The sequence below is a fragment of the Rhineura floridana genome, chromosome 18 (genome assembly GCF_030035675.1).
Source record: "Rhineura floridana isolate rRhiFlo1 chromosome 18, rRhiFlo1.hap2, whole genome shotgun sequence".
NCBI classification, from domain to species: Eukaryota; Metazoa; Chordata; class Lepidosauria; order Squamata; family Rhineuridae; genus Rhineura; species Rhineura floridana.
The window spans coordinates 16,650,147-16,672,558 of record NC_084497.1 but is presented as its reverse complement, the minus strand read 5'-3'; the positions used below and the strand labels follow the sequence as shown (position 1 = coordinate 16,672,558).

Here is a 22,412-nt window from a genome sequence, read left to right as displayed (position 1 = left end):
GTTATGCAAGCCCTGGACCAATGCCTGGACTCTGTGGTGGGCTGGATGAGGCCAATAAACTGAGTCTGAATCCTAGCAAGATGGAGGTGCTGTGGGTTGGTGGTTCCTGAGTTTGGATAATTGGTCAGTTGCCTGCTTTGGATGGGGTTGTGCTACCTCTGAAAGCAGGTCTGTAGTCTGGGGTTGCTCTTGGATCCATCTTTGTTGCTAGAGACCCAGGTGACCTCAGTGGCTAGGAGTGCCTTTTACCAGCTTTGGCTGATAAAACAGCTGTGGCCATTTCTGGATTGCTGTTGTCCATGCACTGGTAACCTCCAGGATGGATTACTTTAAGGTGCTCCATGTGGGGCTACCCTTGAGGATGCTCCATAAGCTGTAACTAGTCCAAACGCAGCAGTGTTACTGTTCAATGGGGCAGGATATTGCCAAATGTCACCCCGCTGCTGAAAGAATTGCACTGGCTGCCCATTAGCTACCCAGCCAAATTCAAGGTTCTGATTTTGGTGTACAAAGCCCTATACAGCAAGGGACAAGGATAGCTGAAAGATTGTCTTACCCCTTATATTTCACTGTGATCACTGTGCTCTGCAGGTGAGGGCCTCCTGCAGATACCATCTTATCAGGAGGTCCGTTCTGCACAATATAGGAAACCGGCCTTTAGTGTGGTGGCACTGACCTTTGAAATCCCCTCCCCTTAAATATTAGACAGGAGCCATCTCTGTTATCCTTTTGGCACCTACTGAAGACCTTCCTCTTTCAACAAGCCTTTTAAGCAGAGACCTTATCCCAGTCTGTGTCTGTGCTGGAATTGCTTTTTAAGATGCTTTTAAAGCTTTTTTTAAAATACGTTTTTAAATATATTTTGTTTTTGTGGAGTTTTAAGATTTTTTAGTGTTTTGTTCTTTGTTTGCTGTCCTGGCTCCTTCTGGCAAGAAGGGTGGGGTAGAAGTTTAATCAATAACAACAGCAACAACAATATTGAAAGTCTTTAAGGTGCCACAATGCTCTTTGCTGTTTTAATTCAAACATTTTGCTTCTGTAACAGGAAAAAAAGGAGGGATCATAGGAAGCTGCTTTATACCAAGTCAAGCCATTGCTCCATCTAGTTCAGTGTTGTCTACTCTGACTGGCAGTGCTCTCCAGGGTTTCATGTAGTAGATATTAATTCCAGCCCTACCTAGAAATTAAACTGGGAATTAAACTGAGATCTTTTGCATGCAAAAGGTGTCACCACTGAGCTACTGAGGCAGAAAGGAAATTACAGGGTCAGAGTGGGAAGGGGCCTGAATGGTCATAGAGTCCAGCCCGCTGCTTATGCAGGAAACCCACAGTTACAGGATCCTTGATGAGATCATCCAGCCTCAGCTTAAAAACCTCTAATGAAGGAGTGTCCACAATTAACGACCACAGTTATGGTTGCTTAACATATATCTCTCACCAGTAGGCACTGTATATAGTTAAGATGTGGTCCGCTGTGGGTCTCATACCAGGAATAAGAATGGCGACAGAGTGGTGTTTGTGTCCTAAATATGAAAATCTGGGCTCCTGATTTTTCCCTTTTCATTTATACCCCAAAGTTGCTCTTTATCTTTATGACCAATCTGGTGTCCTTCTGATGTTTCAGACTACAACTCCTATCAGCCCACGCTGGCTGGGGCTCATGGGAGTTGAAGTCCAAAACATTGCCCACCTCGCACCCTCTCAAAGGCTATTCTATAAAGGAAAGATAGATAGAAAATTTGTACATTGCCTTTGGACAAAAAATGTGATTTATACATTTAAAACAACAACAGTGCGACAAATGTGGTCAGGATTGCTCCTGTAGTAGAACCCCAAACCGCACAGACACTCAAGTTGCCCAGGACAGAACTGTAAGGTCTATAATCCATTTTTTAAAAGATTTTTAAAATAAACCAACCAGCAAAGCTCCTGTTACCTGCTCTGGATTGTGGAGAGGTCGTGTTTACTGTTTCGCTCAGCTTCTTCTAGTTTCCGAAGCTGCTGCAGAAACTTCCTTTTCTCTTGGAGTAAAGCTTCATTCTCAGTGGTCATCTGTGTAATCAGCATGCAGTCCTGAGAGGAAGGAAGACAAGCAGTAGAGGTCTATCACTGGAGTCAGAAGAGGTATATCATGAAACACATTTTTCAGCATTCTACGTTCTTCTCCCTGCCCTTCCCAAAATCCCATCATAACTGTAATCTCATCAAACCATGGTTACAATGCATAGGGAAAAGGGATCAACTAAGTGCACCTCCAGATGGTCAGCAATTTGCAGGAGGAATTCAAGCACATACCAGAGCTTTAAGGGTTGCACATTTAAAGTGGATTAAAGCACTCTGTCACCCTAGAGCAAGAAACACTGTGTACATACATTTAAAGCACATTGTTTTCCCCAAAGAATCCTGGGAACTGTAATTTACCTCTCTCAGAGCTACAATGCCAGAACCCTCAACAAACTACAGTTGCCAGGATTATTTGGGGGAAAATAAATGTGCTTTACACGTATGGTATGTACGCAGCCTACGTTTTTGATGTTTGGAAAGTGACGAGAAATGCACTGAAATATGTAGGATAAACAAATGCTTAACTGGAAGATGTATAAGCACCCTGTAAGTAAATCTGGAGTGAATGCTCACTGTCATATAACAAATTAGAACAACTGCTCAATAAAGACCAGGAATTGTGTAATCGTCAGTTCAGTTTTGTGCAAAGAAATAAAACTGAATGCTGAATAAACAGGTTACCTGGAGGAGCCCTCAATGGAACATTGCACCAATATGAACCTCGGTTAACATCAGGGTAACCTTTAAGAGAGGCCTTCCCCGAGGATACATTTCAAACAGCTCAGGGGTGGAGCAAATGTTTTGCATATGTGAAGTCCTGGATTCGGTCCCCAGCATCTCCAGTTAAAACTGGGATGAAGAACTGATGGGCCTTCAGATGTCGCTAAAGCTCAAACTCCCGTCAGCCCAAGGCAGTTGCTGACCAGCAACATCTTGAGAGCTGCGGGGTCCTCATCCCTGAGCTACAGGATACGGATGCTGAGAAAGTCTTCGTGGAGAGCTGGCTGGCCAGCTGAAGGAGACAATAGATGAATGGTTTTAGACAGCTTTTACCAAGGGATCATAGCTCAGTGGCAGAGCACCTGCGGTGCACAGAGAAAGTCCCAGGCTGCATCCAAGGAGAGTCTGGCTGCTGGACCAGGCTGAAGGCCCATCTAGTCCAGCATCTGGTTCTCACAGTGGTCACCCAGATGCCTCTGGAATGCCCATAAAAACAATCTGAGCACTCTCCCCACCTGCAGCTCCCAGCAACTGATACTCAGAGACGTACTGCCTCTGACATTGGAGGCAGTCTATAGCCATCATGCGCTACCTCCAACGTCACACATAGTAGTGCATAGCATGGAACAGCCTTTATTTGGTAAAAAATAACAGAACTTGCCAGAGCCCAAGAAGGAAAAGAGGGAACAAACAGAATTCCATAGGAAGATAGGAAGCTGCCTTATACTGAATCAGACCATTGGTGCATTGAGCCGAGTACTGTCGACACTGACTGGCAGCAGCTCTCCAGCATGTCAGGCAGGGGTCTCTCCCAGCCCTACCTGGAGAAGCTGGGGATTAAACCTGGGACCTTCTGCATGCAAGCCACATGCCCTGCCACTGAGCTACGGCTCCTCCCCTAATTAGAAGTCACATCGAAAGTTGGAAAACTTTCATAATACTGGAATAATCAGCTTAATCACAAATGTTGTGTTAGAAACACTTAGCTTTTAAAGCATCAGTTACCTCGCAGCATAAAATAATGTAAGGATTATTGTATTAACAGTAAAGGTAGCCGTGTTGGCCCTTGTGTCTCATGACAGTCACAGAGGTCACTTAACTTTTTTTTTTGTTCTCAGCAGAAACATAAACACATATACAGCATTTCTTCACAGCCCCCCAAAACAATTCCAAAATCCACATTAGAGTAATGCCTTCATTTGGCTAATCAAACTGTCAGGAAATAGTGTGCAAGCGTTTGAGTTCTTTGGAACTCGTCATCAGCCAGGTGGCAAACAAAGCAGGGGCAGCTAGTGGTGAAGCCGTGAGTCTGCATTAAGAGACCTTGATAACTTGCACATTCTTTGTTAACATTTTGACTGGCCTAATAAAGGCCTATTATGGATTTTGGGATTATTATAGTTATGTCAGTCTCTTGTCTAGTATTTTGGCAGAGTAAACAAAATTATTTATTTCTTTGACATTTCCGATCCGATATGATTGAGGATGCAGTCATACCACATGCCTGGGCTAATAAGAAATTTTATTGGAAATATTATTTTTGATCGTTTTTTTAAAAAAACAGCTCCTTCCGTTAGGGCTCTCACCTTGTCTGACTGACTCTTTGAGAGCTTGATGTCATTTTCAAGCTGCCTGATGTGCGCATCACGCTGCTTCACTTCACAGATGAATGTCTCCTTCACTCGCTGGAGTTTGGCCTTCTGCCGGAGCTGCCGCTCTTTCTGTTTTCTGAGAAGACAGGCCATCTTCTTTGCATACAGAAGGTCCCACAATCAATCCCCAATGGCATCTCCAGGTGGGACAGAGAATGTACCCTGCCTAACATCCTGGAGAGCCACTGGCAGTCAGTGTACTGAGCTATACTGAGTGGTTTGACTTAGAGCTCATCCAGACGGAGTGGGATAATCCAGGTTTTCCATACCCGCTCTGTCAGCTGAGAGTCCTCACTTGCCCCTTTTCCTGCTCCTTTCCCGCTTTTTGCTGATATTAAAAACATGCTTTTTTACCGGCCGCACACGCAGCCCAAACATGCGGCATCTTCTCGCTTTTTTCCTATCCATGCCCACGACACATCTGATTCGTTGGGAAAATATGACGTCTGCTCCCCTCTCCCCTTCCACTGCTATCAGTTCTGCGCATGCGTGCTTGAACGCGGAAGCGCGAAAAGCTGGCAGTCATGGCCCAAACCGAATTTGGAGGAGGCGGTCACGAGTCCTCCCGTAGCCTGTGGGGCCCTGGGCAAAATCATAGGTGGCTGATGAAAGGGCGGCGGGCAGCACAAAGAACCCACTCAGGCAGGGGATTCGCACCTCCCCCCTAAAAGCCGTGAGCACGCCTGCTTCACAGCTGATGAGCCGGAATCGAGCAGCACAAGGAATTCACTCAGGGGATTCAAACCTCCCGCCAAAGTACCTCACACAAACCCGATTCACAGCTGATGAGCAGAGAGGGGGGAAGCTGTCCAGCCACTCATCTGGGGATGGGGGATGCCCCAAGAGCGGGAAGCGGCTTACGAGGCTGCACGGCTACAAAGGAGAAAAACACGCCACAGCCCACCCAGCTTCTCATCGCACACAAACAACACCTATGGTTACGGTGTCCCCCACTTTACAACACCATGTCTGCTTGGCAAGTCTTGCAGAACTGCGCATTCGTGGTAAACCAGAATAGTTATTCCATTTGGCAAGCGAGTTCTTGGATATTTCCCGTTTCAGCTTGCCAAACACTCCCTCTGGTTAAAGTTAGCCATAAGTCAGGATAGCAGCTAATTCTGTTGCTATGGGTGAAAGGCTATAGCTCTGTGACAGAGCACCTATAGCAGCATATCTGCTGGGCAAGTCTCGCAGAAATGCGCATTCGTGGTAAAGCAGAAAAGTTACTCCATTTAGCAAGCGGCTTCTTGGATATTTCCCTTTTCGGCTTGCCAAACACTCCCTATTGCAGCCATTTATAGGCCCCAGCAAGTACATCATAATTGGGGCGCAAAAGTGATTTGTGTTTCCCCTTCCAGTTTCCCCTTCCTTCTGCTGCTTTCACAAATATGCTTTCTTGCATTTCTGCAATCACGTTAATCCAAAATGGTTAAACAGCCCTGTTACACTCCTTTTTATATACACGAACGTCTCAATTCCCATATACTTTGGAAAGCAACGCAGCAGCGGTTCCCTTCACACAAAGAGTGTGCGCCGGGCTCTCTAGGAGGTCAGAGTGCCGGCCTCTACTTCCTGCTTCTGCGCAAACCTGCATTTCCGCACCTGCGCAGTATATCCAACAGCACTGATTGGCCACGTTTTCCCGGGCAACGTTTCCACACAAGCGCAAACGTGCAAAGGACGGGATTGGCTGGAAAAGAGGAGGGGGACTGAGGAACCGCCCCAGGACCGCCCATGCAACAGCGTCATCTCTTAAATCCGCGGTATTGCGTCCGAGCGGCCGAAGGAACCGCGGATGATTTACGCTTTTAAAAAGTGTATCGCATTTTCCGTGGTTGTGCGAAAGCGGATTTAACCGCGCGAAAACGCGCTTTTGCACTCGGCGTCATCAGGACAACCGAAAAATAATGAGAACACAAAGCGGTCATGTCACACATTTTGCAGTCGTCTGGATGAGCCCTTAGTATATATGTTTGTCCCTTGTTCCTATCAGAAATGGCCCGAATGCTTTAGACACACAGTCAAGTCAATGGAGGCTGGTCAGTCCATAACCAACCTCAGTCTGCCCTCAGCCAGCCCCAGCTGCCTGCCTCCTTCTGTACCACCACCTTCCTTCTCTCCTTGGTCTCAGTGTTGCCCCTGGAGAATTCAGAAGTGAAGAGAATGAGGGCAAAACTAGAATTAGTTGGCTCCACCTGTCACTGCCTCTGGCTCCACCTTCTATTGGTCTCCCTGCCAGCCTAGACTGCCACCCTACCAGTCCCAACAGACGCTAGCCACCACTGAGTCAAGTCAACCTACCAACTACATACAGAATATGCCTGCTAATGTACATTCCTAGCTATAGTTTTAGCAACAATTGGGGGTTTTGAGCCATCTGATACCCAAAGGGGCCACTCCCTCCCCCACCAAAATGCTTTCTTTAAAACAGCAGCAAAAGCTATTAAATCAAGGTGACGTCGTGCTTCATTTACGGATGGAGAAATAAATCAGAGAAGGTACAAATTCCTACAACTTGTCATTTCAACCTGCCCCATCAAATTCCTACTTCAGTCTGACCTTAATAAGGATGTTCCAAGTTATTTCTTAAATGGGTTCCTAAGGATGCTCAAAGCTGGTTCTTAAACCGGTGGTATATGCACAACAACCCTAGTGCAGAAGAAGGTGATGACTCTTTCAAGTTTTATGGACCTTCCTAGAGCAGTCACACATAACATTTTTAGAGAATGGCAGTTGGAAGCAGCCTTAGCATGTTCAATTAAAATGGGCCTTTTTTCTCCAGGGCTGAGCTGCCCTCCCCCCCCCCCGAAATTACGATGACAGTTTCAGCAAACTTGAAGCAGGAGCCTTCATGAGACCTCTCCCCTCATTTCCAGAGCAGTTCTGCAGGTAATAGTTTCCTTTTTTAAAAAACGAATGTCAATAAATGAACAGGTGAAAACGCAAATGACGTTTAGAAATTCTATCCATAGACAAATAACAATGGACATTCTTTTTGCCTGAAGCAGGGGGGGAGAGAAAACTGACAGCCAAATGAGCTCTGCGTTTGCTGATATGCACACCTGTCATTTCAGCTGCAAAGCCAATAAGAATCTGGCCTTGCACAGCAGCTGAAGAATATATTATTATTGTTATTATTATTATTATTATTATTTGATTTATATTTTGATTTTGATGTGAGCCCCATTTCTATTTTTTGCATGTCTTCAACCACAGTTCAGCCAAATGTCCCCCAGTCCACCCTGTTTTCCTATACTAAAAGCTCATGGGTGGCATAAGGAACAAAAGGACCCATGCTTATGCTTAGTTATTTAGATTTCTGATGTGACCCATTCCAAAGACTCAGGGTAAGTAGCATTTGTTGCCAATGGCTCAAGCAGAAGCTCCCAATGGATCGCCTCTTCTGCCGTCAACCCAGGGGTGAGGAACCTTTTTCAGCCTGGCAGCACATTCCCTTCTGGGCAACCTTCCACGGGGCTAAGATGCCAGTGGTGGGCAAGGCCAGAAGCAAAAGGGAGAGGACCAATGAGAGGCTTGTTTCAAGACTTTCCTCTTCTCCCAGGCATTTAAATTGTTTTAAACTGTGTTTTAAATTGTTTTTAAAAGATGTGTCTTTAAATTTGTGTATCTGTTTTTAATGTTTTTTGGTTATTGTAAACCGCCCAGAGAGCTTCGGCTATGGGGCGGTATATAAATACAATAAATAAATACCTGCACACTCTGTCTCCCATCCAGGCAGAGAAGAGGCATTGTCAGAGTTCAAGGACACATTCTAGCCAGGCAGGAACATTCAGGGTATGAAGCGGGGCCAGTAAGGGACGTGTGACCTAAGGAGGGGTGTGTGGCCTGGACAGAGCTGCAAGGGTCAGACAGAGAGGCCTGGAGGGCCGCATTTGGCCTTCGGGCCCAAGGTTCCCCACTCCTGCTTTAACCTAATTTGTGCCGCCACTAGTCACCTGACAGAAATGGCCACCTCCTTCAGGATGCGCTCGTACTCCTCGAGGAGGGTTTCCTTCTCCTGTTGCAACGCCAACAGCTGCTCTGAAACTTTCTGACTATATTTTTGCCACTGAAGATGCTGAAAAGGAGATTTGAAGGTTATCAGTCAATTTTCAACCAAGTGTGGTTAGAGAGGAGCTGCAGGGACACTTTGGCTGGCTGTCACTTGTGGTGGAACACGCACAGCAGCTGTTCTAAAAGGAAGATCCCAGGTTTCCAATCGGTTCCTGACACAATGCTGGTTTCAACCTTGCACAACTTGGAGCCAGCGCTTCTGAAGGGTGCCCTGCTCCCGCATGCCCATCCAAGTGTCATTTCTTAGGATACCCCTCCTGTCAGAAGTGGGGGGCTATAAGAAAGGGGTCTCCAGAGTAGAATATTTAAAACTGTATTTCTTGATGCTTCAACAAATCTACTAATCATGTATTAACAATAAATAAATAAATAAATAATAACTTCCATTCAATTTGATTTATGTATCTCTTCCTGCTGTCAGAAGGAGTCCTGAAGCAATTTGCAGGGGGAATAATGTACAAAATATAATATGCAATAAAATCTATTAAAATGAAACAAGTATGTTTACCCAAAGAATCACCCCAAAACATAAAACAAGCTCCCACCCTCAGAGGTGGCATGAAGGGGAGATTTGGTGGGTGCACTGGGCAGAAGGAAAGCCCTTTTGAAAAGGGTAATAATAGCAAGAGATAGTGGGAAAGGGATTTGCCTCCCAGTTCAACGAATGCAATCAAACCGGGAGTTACCATGGCTCCCATCCTTAATATGGGCCTATTCCAGATCCTAGTCCAGAAGCTCCAGATGGTGCAAAACGTTACAGCTACATTGTTGATGGAAACAGACCATCACCACCGCATAACACCAGCGCTTAAAAGTTTGCACTGGCCTCTCATATGCTATCGGACCAGGTTCAAGATTCTTTGATTAATTTACAATGCCTTTAACAATTTGAATCCAGGATACTTTAAGGAATGCCTGATTCCTTATATCCCTGCTCAATCACTGACGTCTTTAAGGGGGGGGTCCCTGTTAGTGGTCCTCTATGGCTCAGTCTGTCGCATGGCTTGTATCCACCAGGAGCTCTGCGTTCGGTATCGCAGGGCCAATTCTGTGGAACTCCCTGTCAGGCTTCCTCTCTGTTGAATTTCTCACACTCGAAAACCTATTTCAGCAGGCATTTTAAGTGAGCGTTTCTGATTCTGCGGTTAATTTTAACTGATTTTTTTCTCTTTCACCTTAAGCGTTAAGTGGTCTATAAACCGCTGAAATAAATAAACATTTAGGGGTTACTATTTTTTTTCCTTTTACTGTCACCTTCTTTGAGAAACCAGCATCTCTCTCTCTCTCTCTTTCTCAGCCTCATTTTCCCATCGGTAAAATGGGTACAGTGACCTTCTCTCACCTCATCGGAGCGTGTTTTCTTCTCTTCTTCCAGGACCTGCAGTTGGACCCCCTGATGCTGACACAGCAGCTGTAGCTCAGCAAAGGTTCTGACAAGCCGCATCTCTTCCTCATGGGAGTGTCTGAGCTGCTGCTGAAGTTCTTCGGTCTGCTGATCCAGGAGCTTCCTGGCAAGCAACATTGCAACAGTAAGGAAAAAAACCAGTGATGTGGGAAGGAAAGTTTTTCAGTGGTTTATTTTTCTGTGGAAAGGTTTCCATCTCATAAGGTCATTAGTAACAAAGAACAGATGTCAAGTGCAAACACAGTATTAGGCAAGATCAACCGTTGTAGCTTTGTTTACTAAATATAAGTAAAATAAACATTCTAAATCTGACTACTCTCTAGAGCATCAGAATTTTTACAATGCAAATTACCCTATGCAAATTATTTAATTCAAAATTTTCTTGAAAACTCACACCACTGGAAAAATCTAAGAAGGTGCTCAGAGGGCAACTCCAAAAGCATATGCCAAGCCAAGACACACTAGTGTATTGTGGGAAAGGTTTAAGTGTGGCTGGAACGCTTAAAACTACATTCTGGATGAGGGATTAACTAAAGGGGGGGAGATGTTTTGCAAAACACACCCCACAACATGCTCCACATTTTGGCCATTGTTCAAACTGAAAAAGAGGGCACAGCTATTTTCCCATTTACAGCGAGAACAGGAGTCATTGTCCTCAGTGCAAATTAGCTTTGTGACATCATTATACAGGTGTAAATCCAACAGGATTTATTTAAAAATAAATAAATAAATAAACATTGTGATGTCGTCTTGCTGCTTAGATGATTCCTGATTGGCTGGAATTATCTTAGGGAGAAGTCCTTGCTTTTAAAAAAAGATGCAGAAGCTCAGGAGTGAGAGGATCAGATAAAAACAAGTGGAAACCTCAAAGTGCAAGTTGTGATTTTCTCCCCCAAATTTCTGCCTGCCGCATCCCACTCTTTCACATGCATAGACTCATGTGGTATATATCCACCATGCTGTATCATTTAGAGAGGGGAACAGCTCATGATTCCTCTCTCTCTCTCTTTCAAACAACTCTCAAGAAAAATCTACCTACGGAACTCCCTGAAAACATTGAGGAACACTGGATTAAACTGAAGACTTCCATTATTGCAGCATGTGAACAAACTATTGGATACCAAACTAAGAAACATCAGGATTGGTTTGATGAGAATGATACTGAGGTTGAACATATCATCTACAAGAAAAGGAAAGCCTTCCAGATATGGCAGAAAGACAGTAACTGTGCTGCTAAGAAAAAAATCTATGCCAGTGCAAAGGCTGAGGTCCAAAGAAGAACTAGAGAACTTAAGAACGCCTGGTGGATAAAGAAAGCTCAAGAAATCTAGCATTTTGCAGATGCACATGATGCACGGGGCTTTTTTAATGCCACAAAGCCCATCTATGGACCAACAAATTATGGTACAAATCCCTTACGTTCAATGGATGGTACCAAACTTCTTAAGGATAAAGAGTCTATTGCACTGCATTGGAAAGAGCATTACTAAGACCTCCTTAATCGTAACTATATTGCGGCTGGTGAGGTCTTCTCGCAAATCCCACAACAAATTAGAGACAAGCTTGCAGTATCCCCTAATTTGGATGAAGTCAGTAAAGCCATTAATCAAATGAAGAATAACAAAGCTTGTGGACCTGATGGGATTCCTGCTGAAGTCTTTAAAGAAGGTGGGCCTGAACTTACACAACAACTTCATAAGCTCATCGAAAAAATCTGGATGAGGGAGGAGATCCCGGAAGACTTTAGGTACACCATAATTATCACCCTTTTTAATAAGGGTGATAGAACAGATTGTGGGAACTGTTGAAGCATCTCTTTTCTTGCTACCGCAGGTAAAATCCTTGCAAGGATCCTTGCAAATCGCCTCCTACCTATTTATTTATTGTATTTATATACCACCCCATAGCCGAAGCTCTCTGGACGGTTTACAGTAACTAAAAACATTAAAACAAATATACAAATTTAAAACACATCTTTTAAAAACAATTTAAAACACAATTAAAAAAATTAAAACAATTTAAAAACACATGCTAAAATGCCTGGGAGAAGAGGAAAGTCTTGACTTGGTGCCGAAAAAATAACAGTGTTGACACCAGACGCACCTCGTCAAAGAAATCATTCCATAATTTGGGGGCCACCACTGAGAAGGCCCTCTCCCTTGTTGCCACACTCCCAGCTTCCCGTGGGAAGTGTACAGGTGGGTTCGTGTTGGGAGAGGCGTTCCATCCGTTATTGTGATCCCAAGCTGTGTAAGGCTTTATAGGTTAAAACCAGCACCTTGAATCGAGCTTGGAAACGTACAGACAGCCAATGCAAGTGGGCCAGAATCGGTTTTATATGTTTGGACCATCCGGTCCCTGTTACCAATCTGGCTGCTGCATTTTGCACAAGCTGCAGTTTCTAAACCGTCTTCAAAGGCAGCCCCACGTAGAGTGCACTGCAGTAATCTAGCTTGAAGGTTACCAGAACATGGACAACTGAAGCCAGGTTATCCCTGTCCAGATAGGGGCACAGCTGGGCCACCAACAAGTTGGTAGAAGGCACACTGTGCCACCAAGGCTACTTGAGCCTCAAGTGACAGAGATGGTTCTAGGAGAACCCCCAAGCTACGAACCTGCTCCTTCAGGGGGAGTGCAACCCCATCCAGGACAGGTTGGACATCCACCATCTGGTCAGAAGAACCACCCACTAACAGCATCTCAGTCTTGTCTGGACTGAGCCTCAGTTTATTAGCCCTCATCCAGTCCATTGACGCAGCCAGGCACCGGTTCAGCACATTGACAGCCTCACCTGAAGAAGATGAAAAGGAAAAATAGAGCTGCTTGTCATCAGCATACTGATGGCAACGCACTCCAAAGCTCCGGGTGACCGCACCCAACGGTTTCATGTAGATGTTGAACAGCATGGGGGACAGAACTGACCCCTGCAGAACCCCATACTGGACAGTCCAGGGTGCCGAGTAATGTTCCCCAAGCACCACCTTCTGGAGCTGACCCGCCAAGTAGGAGTGGAACCACTGCCATGCAGTCCCTCCCACTCCCAACTCAGCCAGTCTCCCCAGAAGGATACCATGGTCGATGGTATCTCAGAATATGTCCTCCCCGAATCCCAAAATGGTTTCCGCCCTTCCAGGGGGACAGTGGATATGATCTTCACTGCACGACAGCTTCAAGAAAAATGCCGGGAGCAGAATTGACTTTTATACATGGCATTTATTTATCTGACTAATGCCTTTGATACTGTGAATCGAACGGCTCTCTGGACTATCCTTCTGAAAACTGGATGCCCTGATAAATTTGTGAATATTTTGCGACTCCTTCATGAAAACATGACAGCAACAATTTTGGATAACAGTGGCTTTCAGAGTGATCCATTCAGAGTTGGATCAGGCGTAAAACAGGGTGAGTCATTGCTCCAACCTTATTTGCTATCTTCACTGCTATGATTGTACACCTTATTGAGGGGAAACTTCCTACTGGTTTGGAAATCATATATCAAACAGATGGAAAGCTTTTTAATCTCAGTAGGCTGAAAGCAAAAAGTAAGGTTATGTCAACCTCTGTCACAGAACTTCAATATGCAGATGATAATGTAGTCTTCGCACATTCAGAGAAAAATCCTCAAACTATCCTAAATGTCTTTGCAGAAGCCTATGAAAAGCTTGGGCTCTCAATATAAAAAACCCCAAAGTGCTTCAACAACAGGTGTGAACTAGTCCCTCTGTAGCATCATCTATCCAGCTTAGTGGTGCGATGCCGGAGAACGTTGATCACTTTTCCTATCTTGGCAGCCATCTCTCTGTAAAAGTTGACATCAATGCTGAAATTTAACATTGTCTGAGCTCTGCGAGTGCCACATTCTCCCGAATGAAGCGTAGTGTTCGAGGATCAGGATATTTGCAGGGAGACCAAAATGCTTATTTACAAAGCCTTTGTACTACCGACCTTACTGTGCGCCTGTGAAACGTGGACCATTTATAAACGCCACTCCCAGCTTCTTGAAAGATTCCACCAACGCTGTCCCTGGAAAATTCTGCAGATTACTTGGCAAGACAGGCAGACTAACGTTAGCGTTTTGGAAGAAACAAAGACTACCAGTGTTGAAACAATGAACCTTCAACATCAACTTCGCTGGACTGGCTATGTTGTTCAAATGCCTGATCACCGTCTTCCAAAGCAGCTACTTTACTCCCAACTTAAGGATGGAAAACAGAATATCAGTGGACAGCAAAAGAGGTTTAAAGATGTTCTTAAAGCTAATCTGAAAAAATGTAACATGAGCATTGAGAACTGGAAAGTTTGGGCCCATGAGCGTCCCAATTGGAGGTCGGCTATTATCAAAGGTGCTGTGGACTTTGAAGAAGCACGAGTACAGGGCAAAAGGGACAAACGAGCTAAGTGGAAGGCACATCAAGCAAATCCTCATTGCAACCATCTTCCATCTGTAAACCTATGTCCTCAATTAGCCTTCACAGTCACTTACGGACTGTAATGTCACCATTAAAGACCTTATCTTGGAAGACAATCTTCCTCAGCCACAACTGATTGCCAATGAAGGAATGAAGCAACATCTTGCAAAGAGAGAGAAAAGGATGCACGAGGATCCCCTCACATGGCTGGTGCTACAAGAGTCAGGTGCAAAGGTAAACCAAATGCATCACAATTGCCCAGAAAGCAGATCTCGTCCATGAGCCTTGACAGTGGGTAAAGAAAGGTCAGGATTCCAGGAGGCAATATCCAATGGGCTAAACCACAGCTGCAAACAGGAAGCAAGCCAATTGTTCTGGGAGCTGACCAATATATTGTACCCACCCACCCACAAACACCCGTATGCTATTTCTCAGGCTTTATGCTCCACTCAATCACAATCGCATCAGGATTCCAAATAATGGGCACAGCCAACACTCGTTTAGCAGAGATCCCCTTTATAGACACTTTCCCAGTGCGTGGACAGCAGGGGAGCAGGAATGTGTGGCCAGTGGACGCAGGGCCAGAGGACAATGGCTGGAAAAAGGACGATGCACACACACAGAGGGGTGCAGAACTTGTGCCCCTTGGATGCCGTTGGATTCCAGCTCCCATCAGCCAGCAAGGCCAGGGATTATGGGGGCTGTAGTCCAGCTGCATGTGGAGTTGTTGCACGGATAAAATGGGGAGGTGGACAAGCGTGCCTGCCACCTTGGTCTCCATAGAGGAAAGTTGAGATAATGAATAATGAATAAATAATACACTTCTTCTGGACCAATCTCTACTCCTTACTAGCCCAGCTAGGTTCCCTCATAACACAAAACAAGTCACAATTGTTCCTGTTTTATGGAAGAAAAATCAAGGCCAGGGCACAGTGATTTCTGCTACCTTTTCCACTGCTCTTCTTGAACCTGCCGCTGGGCCTTGGTTTCACTTTCTCTGGCCTCCTTCAGGTCCTCCCCCAGTTGCTTTCTCATCAGGATGTGGGTCTCGGAGAGCCGCACTCGATGGTGAGACTCCTTCAGTTTTTGCTGCAGCACCAAAATCTGTGAAGAAGAATGAAGTAAAGGCTTTTGACTGGACCAGGGAGGAGCCGAAAAACTCTTAGAAACTTGGTTGTCAGAAGCTGGCTGCAGGTGGGGCTTGCCAGAGGCAGAAGGAGGCTCACAGCTGTTGGGCTGCGCTTTTCCACCTTGGCATGCCATAAAGAGGCAGAGAGGTTGGGGAGGAGGGAGCTGCCACAGGAGCAGCACAGATCTGGAAAGAAGAGATACTTCGAAAGTGCAGGATCGCCAGGCAACTTTGTCTGGGTTACAACGTAATGGTGAGCAAGACAAGTAAACTTCTGTATCGAAGGGAGAAGGATGTTTGCCCAGTAACCCCACGGAGAACTCAACGATGAGAAGAGTCCCAACCCTTCTTTACTGGGAGCCAGGGACTCGCCATGACCTCTCTGAAGGAAAGTTGAGCTTTGGGGTCTAATGTGCTGGCTCCTCTCATCTGGGGAGATTTCAGAACAAAAAGGTTGCTACATAGATTCTGCTTACACAGGCTTGTACGAATATCCCCAGTCCTGTTAGAGAGCAGGTATAATAATCTTGCTACCTTCAGAAGCTTGCCATTTAGGGACCCTTGAAACTGTGTTGCATCTGTTGTGTTGTTGCATTGTTTGTAATGAAATTAGGAAAGAATTAATTTCACCTTTCTAGGATTCCTGGTATGATTATTATTTATTAATAAGCTTTGTTCGAATCCAAGTAATACTGCAGTATTTTTGTCCAGACCTGGCTTGCTCATAAAATGGTTACTCTTTAAAAGATGTCCAAAGTCTTTCAGTGAGATCAACAGGGGGGGGGCACTATCAGTGAACTCCCACGGACCAGAAGTATGACTCATGTCAATGAGGAGGCATGCCTTCAGTGTAATGAGCTCAATTCTATGGAACTCCCTCCCACTAGAAATGAGGCAAGCACCGTTCCTGCTAAGTTTCAGACACTAGGTAAAAATAGTTTTCTTTCAAGAGGCTTTTGCACTATGACTGTTGTTCTGATGTTTTATTTTCTGATGTTTCAAGCTACATTTTAAATGTTTTATACTGTATGTTTGTTTTTCTTCCTGTAAGCTGCTTTGAAACATATAGTGAAAAGGTATGAATGTCTTCAGTAAATAAACAAACACTGCTCCTGAAAATGCATTGCCAAGAACTGGCTGGGATTCCAAGCCTAACGTGGCCACTGACCCTTTTCTCGGCCTCGCTGACTTTGGCTTTCTCCTGGGCGAGCTTCTCCCGCAAGTTGCTCTGCTGCTTTGATGCCTGGGATTGCCTGAGCAGCTCCAGTTCCATCTCTTTGACTTTCTGCTGGCTGAGCTCCCACTGGGAGGTGAGACCCAAACAGGCCTTGGAGAAGTCCGAAAGCTTCAGCTGCGTTTGCCTCAGTTCAGCTTTGACCTACAAAGGAGGGGGAAAGTTGTACTTTTAGCAAAGCTGGACAACCAACAGCTCGACAGATTAGGAGTTAGCCACCCAGGGAGGCTTTGGCCTGACACAGCCAATGTATAAATCTGATCAATCCATGCAAAGGAGAGGGGGCAGGTCCCTGTCTCTCCCAGAACTGCCCTTGGCTTTCTTGCAGCTGTGGGCAGCAGAGCCACCCACCTTAACGTTTTGTTGCCGGAGGAAGATGTTGTGCTTCTCAAGCTCCAAGGTCTTCTCTCGTTCATGCCTCAGCTCCTTCTCAGTGGAGTCACACATGTTCTGGACTCGCTGAACATCCTGCTGGAGCTGCAACAGCTCTTCCTTCTGGTCAAGTCTCTCTGTGGGTGGGTGCTGTGCATGGGAGACAGAGCAGAAGACCATGAGGAAAGCAGCCTAAACAGCCACAGGAAGAACACAAACAGCCCCTCGATGTAAAACAACGCCATTAGGAGTCATGGGGGCCAGCCTGGGGCTGGTTCCCTGCTCCCACCTGGGCTGCTGGTTAGAGGAGGAACGTGCTGGCAATGTGGATGGGCAAAAAAAATTGATTCAGTTCGCATTTAGAGCCAAATTTATCAATTCACACTTTCCATAACAATGCAAGAACTCAAACACAGCCATCCTTCAATATTCACTGCTGCTGTACTGCCTTCAAGTCAATTCCGACTTATGGGCAACCCTATGAAGAGGGTTTTCATGGTAAGCGGTATTCAGAGGGGGTTGACCATTGCCTTCCTCTGAGACTGAGAGGCAGTGACTGGCCCAAGGTCACCCAGGGAGCTTCATGGCTGTGTGGGGATTCGAATCCTGTAGTCCAACGCCTTAACCACTACACCACACTGGCTCTCACACCACACACTTATCCAAATTTTGCAAAACGGTTCTTCAACCCAACATTTACAAAAATGCATGTACTAAGGGAAAGAGTGTATAAAAATGAATATATTAGTGAAAATAACATACAAAAATTCATTGTATTTGGAGAAATTGCTTGCAAAATTGTGTACATTAGTCAAAACTGCATACAGAAATGTATTTATTAGGAGAAATTTGTAATCAGTTCAGTTCAGTTCAGTTCTGAACTGAACTGAACTGTAATAAAATGCCAAAGAATTTTAATGAGGATTTTTTAAAAAAAAAAATGCAAACTGCTGCAGAAATGTGAAGAATTGAATTTGAGATGGTAAAACAAGAAACTGGGAGAACCGAAACTGACAGCTCCTTCCATCCCTAGCAATGGGAGTTGGGGACACTGCAAGCAAAGGCCAGAAGCCTTCTGGGAATGAAGTGATGCTAGACAACGAATCCCATGGTGGTGCCTGCTATAAAGATTCCAGATATGTTGTACTCCCTCACACCACTAAAAGTGGCCACCAGACTGTGGGCTGTATGTAGTATCCAGTGTCAGCCCTATTCAGAGTAGACCGACTGAAATTAGCGGACATGACAGTCTTAGGTCCATTAATTTCAGTGGGTCTGATCCGAGTAGGACTTACTTGAATACAACGCTATACCTCTCTGTCAGTGGACTATGTACCCACCCGTCCCAGGAACTTATTGGCTCAGAGTACCTCAAAGGTTCAAGAATCACCCCAAGGATGAAGTACTGTACCTTTTATAATGTAATCCAAGAGCAAGACCCCCCCCCCCCCCAGCCAATTCCATATTTATTCATCTAGCCCAATGTTGTCTACTCTGACTAGCATCAGCTTGCCAGTGTCTCAGGCAGAGAAGATTCTTTTCCATCAACTCCTTCCTGATTCTTTAATGGGCAGTGCCAAGGACTGAACTGGGGACCTTCTGCATGCAAAGCAGGCGCTCTTGTCACCAAGCTAAGATCCCTCGCTGCAAACCTCCATCCATTACTTGGTCACACTTGACAGAATGTTGGGAATTGAGTTTTATATAAACGTACATACATTAATTGTATTCATTCTACACAAGACATGACAAATATAGGCTGACAGTACTTTTCCGCAGCCTGTTGTTGTTATGTGCCTTCAAGTCGATCAACGGCGACCCTATGAATCAGCAACCTCCAAGAGCATCTGTCATACACCACCCTGTTCAGATCTTGTAAGTTCAGGTCTGTGGCTTCCTTTATGGAATCAATCCATCTCTTGTTTGGCCTTCCTCTTTTTCTACTCCCTTCTGTTTTTCCCAGCATTATTGTCTTTTCTAGTGAATCATGTCTTCTCATTATGTGTCCCAAGTATGATAACCATCAAAATTTCCCCACTTCAGTGCAACGTTTTTCAGAACAAACAAACAAAAAAAAGGGAAGTGTAGGGTTGGTCATCCCTTATTAGCTTGTCCCGGTCCTCACTGCCCCTCCCCCATTGTCTAAGTACAGGTGCGTAGTCTGGGAGTCATCTTAGACTCTTCCCTCACACTTGAGGCTCATGTAGCCTCGGTGGCCCGGAATGCGTTCTAGCAGCTTCGGTTGGTAGCCCAGCTACGTCCCTATCTGAGTAAGGAGGACCTCACATCAGTGGTACATGCTATGGTAACCTCGCGTCTGGACTACTGCAATGCGCTTTATGTAGGGCTACCTTTGAAGACGATTCGGAAGCTACAGCTAGTGCAAAATGCGGCAGCCAGACTGCTAACAAGAACTAAGCGGTCTGAGCATATAACACCTGTGCTAGCCCGTTTGCACTGGCTTCCAATATGCTTCCGGGCCAGATTCAAAGTGTTGGTACTTACCTATAAAGCCTTATACGGCGCGGGACCACGATATCTGTCGGAACGCCTCTCCCGATATGAACCGGCCCGTACACTACGGTCTACTACGAAGGCCCTCCTCCGGGTTCCGACTCATAGGGAAGCCCGGAGAGTGGTGACAAGATCTAGGGCCTTCTCAGTGGTGGCCCCCGAACTATGGAATGGTCTCCCTGAGGAGGTGCGCCTGGCGCCGACACTATCATCTTTTCGGCGCCAGGTTAAAACCTTTCTCTTCTCTGAGGCATTTTAATTCCTGTTAATTCCTGTTAATTCTAAATTATTATATTTTGATTTTAGACTGTACAGTTTTTTGTACAGTTTTGTATTGTGATATACCGTATTGTGTTATTTTTATTGTATTTTTAATGTTCACCGCCCAGAGAGCTGTTGCTAGTTGGGCGGTATATAAGCTTAATTAAATAAATAAATAATAAATAAATAAGTAGAGATGATAAACAACTTGGGGCCAAGGACATAACCACAGTAGGGCCTGGCACTCTCAGGGATATTCCATGAATTTTCAGCTTCCATTACTACTTTTCTACGTTTCATTACTACATTTCTACTTATGGAGCTATAAAAATGCTGCCTTCAAGTCAATCCCGACTTATGGCGACCCTGTGAATGGGGTTTTCATGAGGCTGAGAGGCAGTGACTGGCCCAAGGTCACCCACTGAGCTTCATGGCTGTGTGGGGATTCGAACCCTGGTTTCCCAGGTCGTAGTCCAACACCTTAACCACTACACCACACTGGCTCTCACTATGGAGCTATAGTATAAGAGAAACGTGCAGGCAAGATTCTACGGAATTGCTCACCAAGAAATAAATCTGCTCCCACTCTGGCCAATGAGAGCAAAGAACATCATGTCCTTGATGAACCTCAAGGTCCCAGTGTCAGCCTGAGGAGGACTCTGATTCAGGCAACTCACCTGCCACTCCAGTCTGGCCTGCGGATGTGGCTCTCCCATCATCCTCAGACTCAGGGGTGACTTCCCTGCAGCATCTACTGCTACACAACTACACAGAAGCAGGCCACCGCAGAATCAGCAATGGGCCATATAAGGACTGCTGACAGCTCACCCAGGGGAGAAGCCACTACAAGGAAAGATCCCACTAGTCTTCAGATGACTCTGGACCTTTGCTGAGACAACATCTTCCAAAGCCCAGGCCACTGGGAGCTGGACAAGGTCTCATCCTGGAGACTCTAGAAACTGTTGTAACTTCCCTTGCAGGTCCCAAGCTCCGGCACAACAGGATAAAGGCAAGCACCTGGCCCTTCTTTTTAGATGCCATAAAATTAAACGATGTTTCATTATTATTTAATACAATGAAATAACTTCAAAATGTGCTAGGCTTCTGGTATTTAAGTCTTAGTTCTTCTGCAATGATTCACTGACCATTTAGCCCCCTCCCCAATATCCCTGCCAACATAAGAACAGAAGTGCCTGCTGGATCAGGCCAATGGCCCACCCAGTCCAACATCCTGTTCTCACAGTGGCCAACCAGATGCCTATGGAGCTACAGTAGAAGAAAAATGTGCAGGCAGGATTCTGCCCAAGTGCCTCCCTGGGCTCCTGCTGGAAGGGCAGGCCATAAATTTAATAAATAAATAAAATAAATAATAACAAGAAAAGCCCGCAAGCGGGACCAGAGTGCAAGACCACTCACCCCTCCTGCGATTCCCATTGGCTGTTATTCAGAGGCTGTTATTCAGTGGAAGGACTGCATAGCCACTGATAGCCTTATCCTCCATAATTTGTCTAACCCTCTTTGAAAGCCATCCAAGTTGGTGGCCAACGCTGCCTCCTGTGGGAGCAAATTCCATGTGGTATGTGAAGAACTGTCTTTTGTCTATTCGCTGAATCCTCCAACATTCAGCGTCATTGGATGTCCACGATTTTCTCTATCCAATTTCTCCATGTCATGCATAATTTTATACAAACCGGTTGACGTAAGCCTTTTCTACCTCCCCCCTTTCTGTTTTTCATTTGGGAAGCCTTTTTACCTGCTCCACTTCACCATCTGTGCTCCCCATGGGAGTCTGTGGCTTGCAAGGCTGATTCTCCCCACAGCCAGCTTCGGGTTTTGCCCTTACATTCACTGCACTTAACTGGACATTTCCTTCCGACAGACGTTTTGTTTCCTCCTGGCTTCCCTTGACCTTCTTATCTATTTCCTCTATTTTCTTCTTGCTTTCTAACAACTTAAGACTTGAAATTGAAAGGGGAAGAGTGAGAGACAAACAGACAGATGGCACCTAGTACAACATAACCAATTAAAAACAGGGTGCAAGTTTCATAATTCCCAAGGCAAAGTAGACAGAAATGTAAACATGGGGTTGTATCCAACTAAGCCCCACTCAGAGTAGACTCACTGAAATGAAAGGACCTAAGTTACTTATTCAGTGCATCATGGTTCTAGCACAAGGTGCTTCTGAGCTGGTCTCTATACTGCTGTTCAGCATCAACTAGGGATGGGCAAGAATTCCAATTCAGTTTGCATTTTAAGCCAAATCTATCAAATTTGCACTTTCCGAAATATGAAAACTGAAACACAGCCATCCTTCAAAATTTGCATTTATTTGAATTTTGCAATAATAGTTCGCCAACCAATGTTTGCAAAAAATGCATATATTAGGGGTAATTGTGCACAAAAATGAAAATATGAGCAAAAATAACATGTAAAAATGCATGTAAAAATTACATGTAAAAACCTGTAAAAATGACGAGTAATGACTTGCAAAAATCTGTATATTAGTCAAAACTGCCTACAAAAATATGTTTATTAGGAGAAATACGCACTACAATTCTGGAGAATTTCCATGAGGATT

The 22,412-nt window shown here is 45.1% G+C and overlaps 1 protein-coding gene across 6 annotated transcripts in view; it reads right to left on the bottom strand.

Moving 5' to 3' along the window:
- CCDC30 (coiled-coil domain containing 30) overlaps window positions 1–22,412 on the bottom strand; it is a 72,590-nt gene that overhangs the window by 8,846 nt on the left and 41,332 nt on the right. For 4 of the 6 annotated variants that reach the window (XR_009759525.1, XM_061601565.1, XM_061601567.1 and 1 more), the window contains 7 exons: window positions 17,039–17,209; window positions 16,622–16,831; window positions 15,271–15,428; window positions 9,853–10,018; window positions 8,393–8,514; window positions 4,371–4,512; window positions 1,937–2,073 (listed from right to left, as the gene is read on the bottom strand). Coding sequence is in view for 5 of the 6 variants with exons in the window: in XM_061601565.1 (XP_061457549.1) it covers window positions 1,937–2,073; window positions 4,371–4,512; window positions 8,393–8,514; window positions 9,853–10,018; window positions 15,271–15,428; window positions 16,622–16,831; window positions 17,039–17,209 (1,106 nt within the window). In the remaining variant the exon portion in view is untranslated. Of the gene's footprint in view, window positions 1–1,936; window positions 2,074–4,370; window positions 4,533–8,392; window positions 8,515–9,852; window positions 10,019–15,270; window positions 15,429–16,621; window positions 16,832–17,038; window positions 17,210–22,412 lie in introns of those variants that run through there. The other 2 variants (XM_061601570.1, XM_061601568.1) reach the window with 2 other exon arrangements.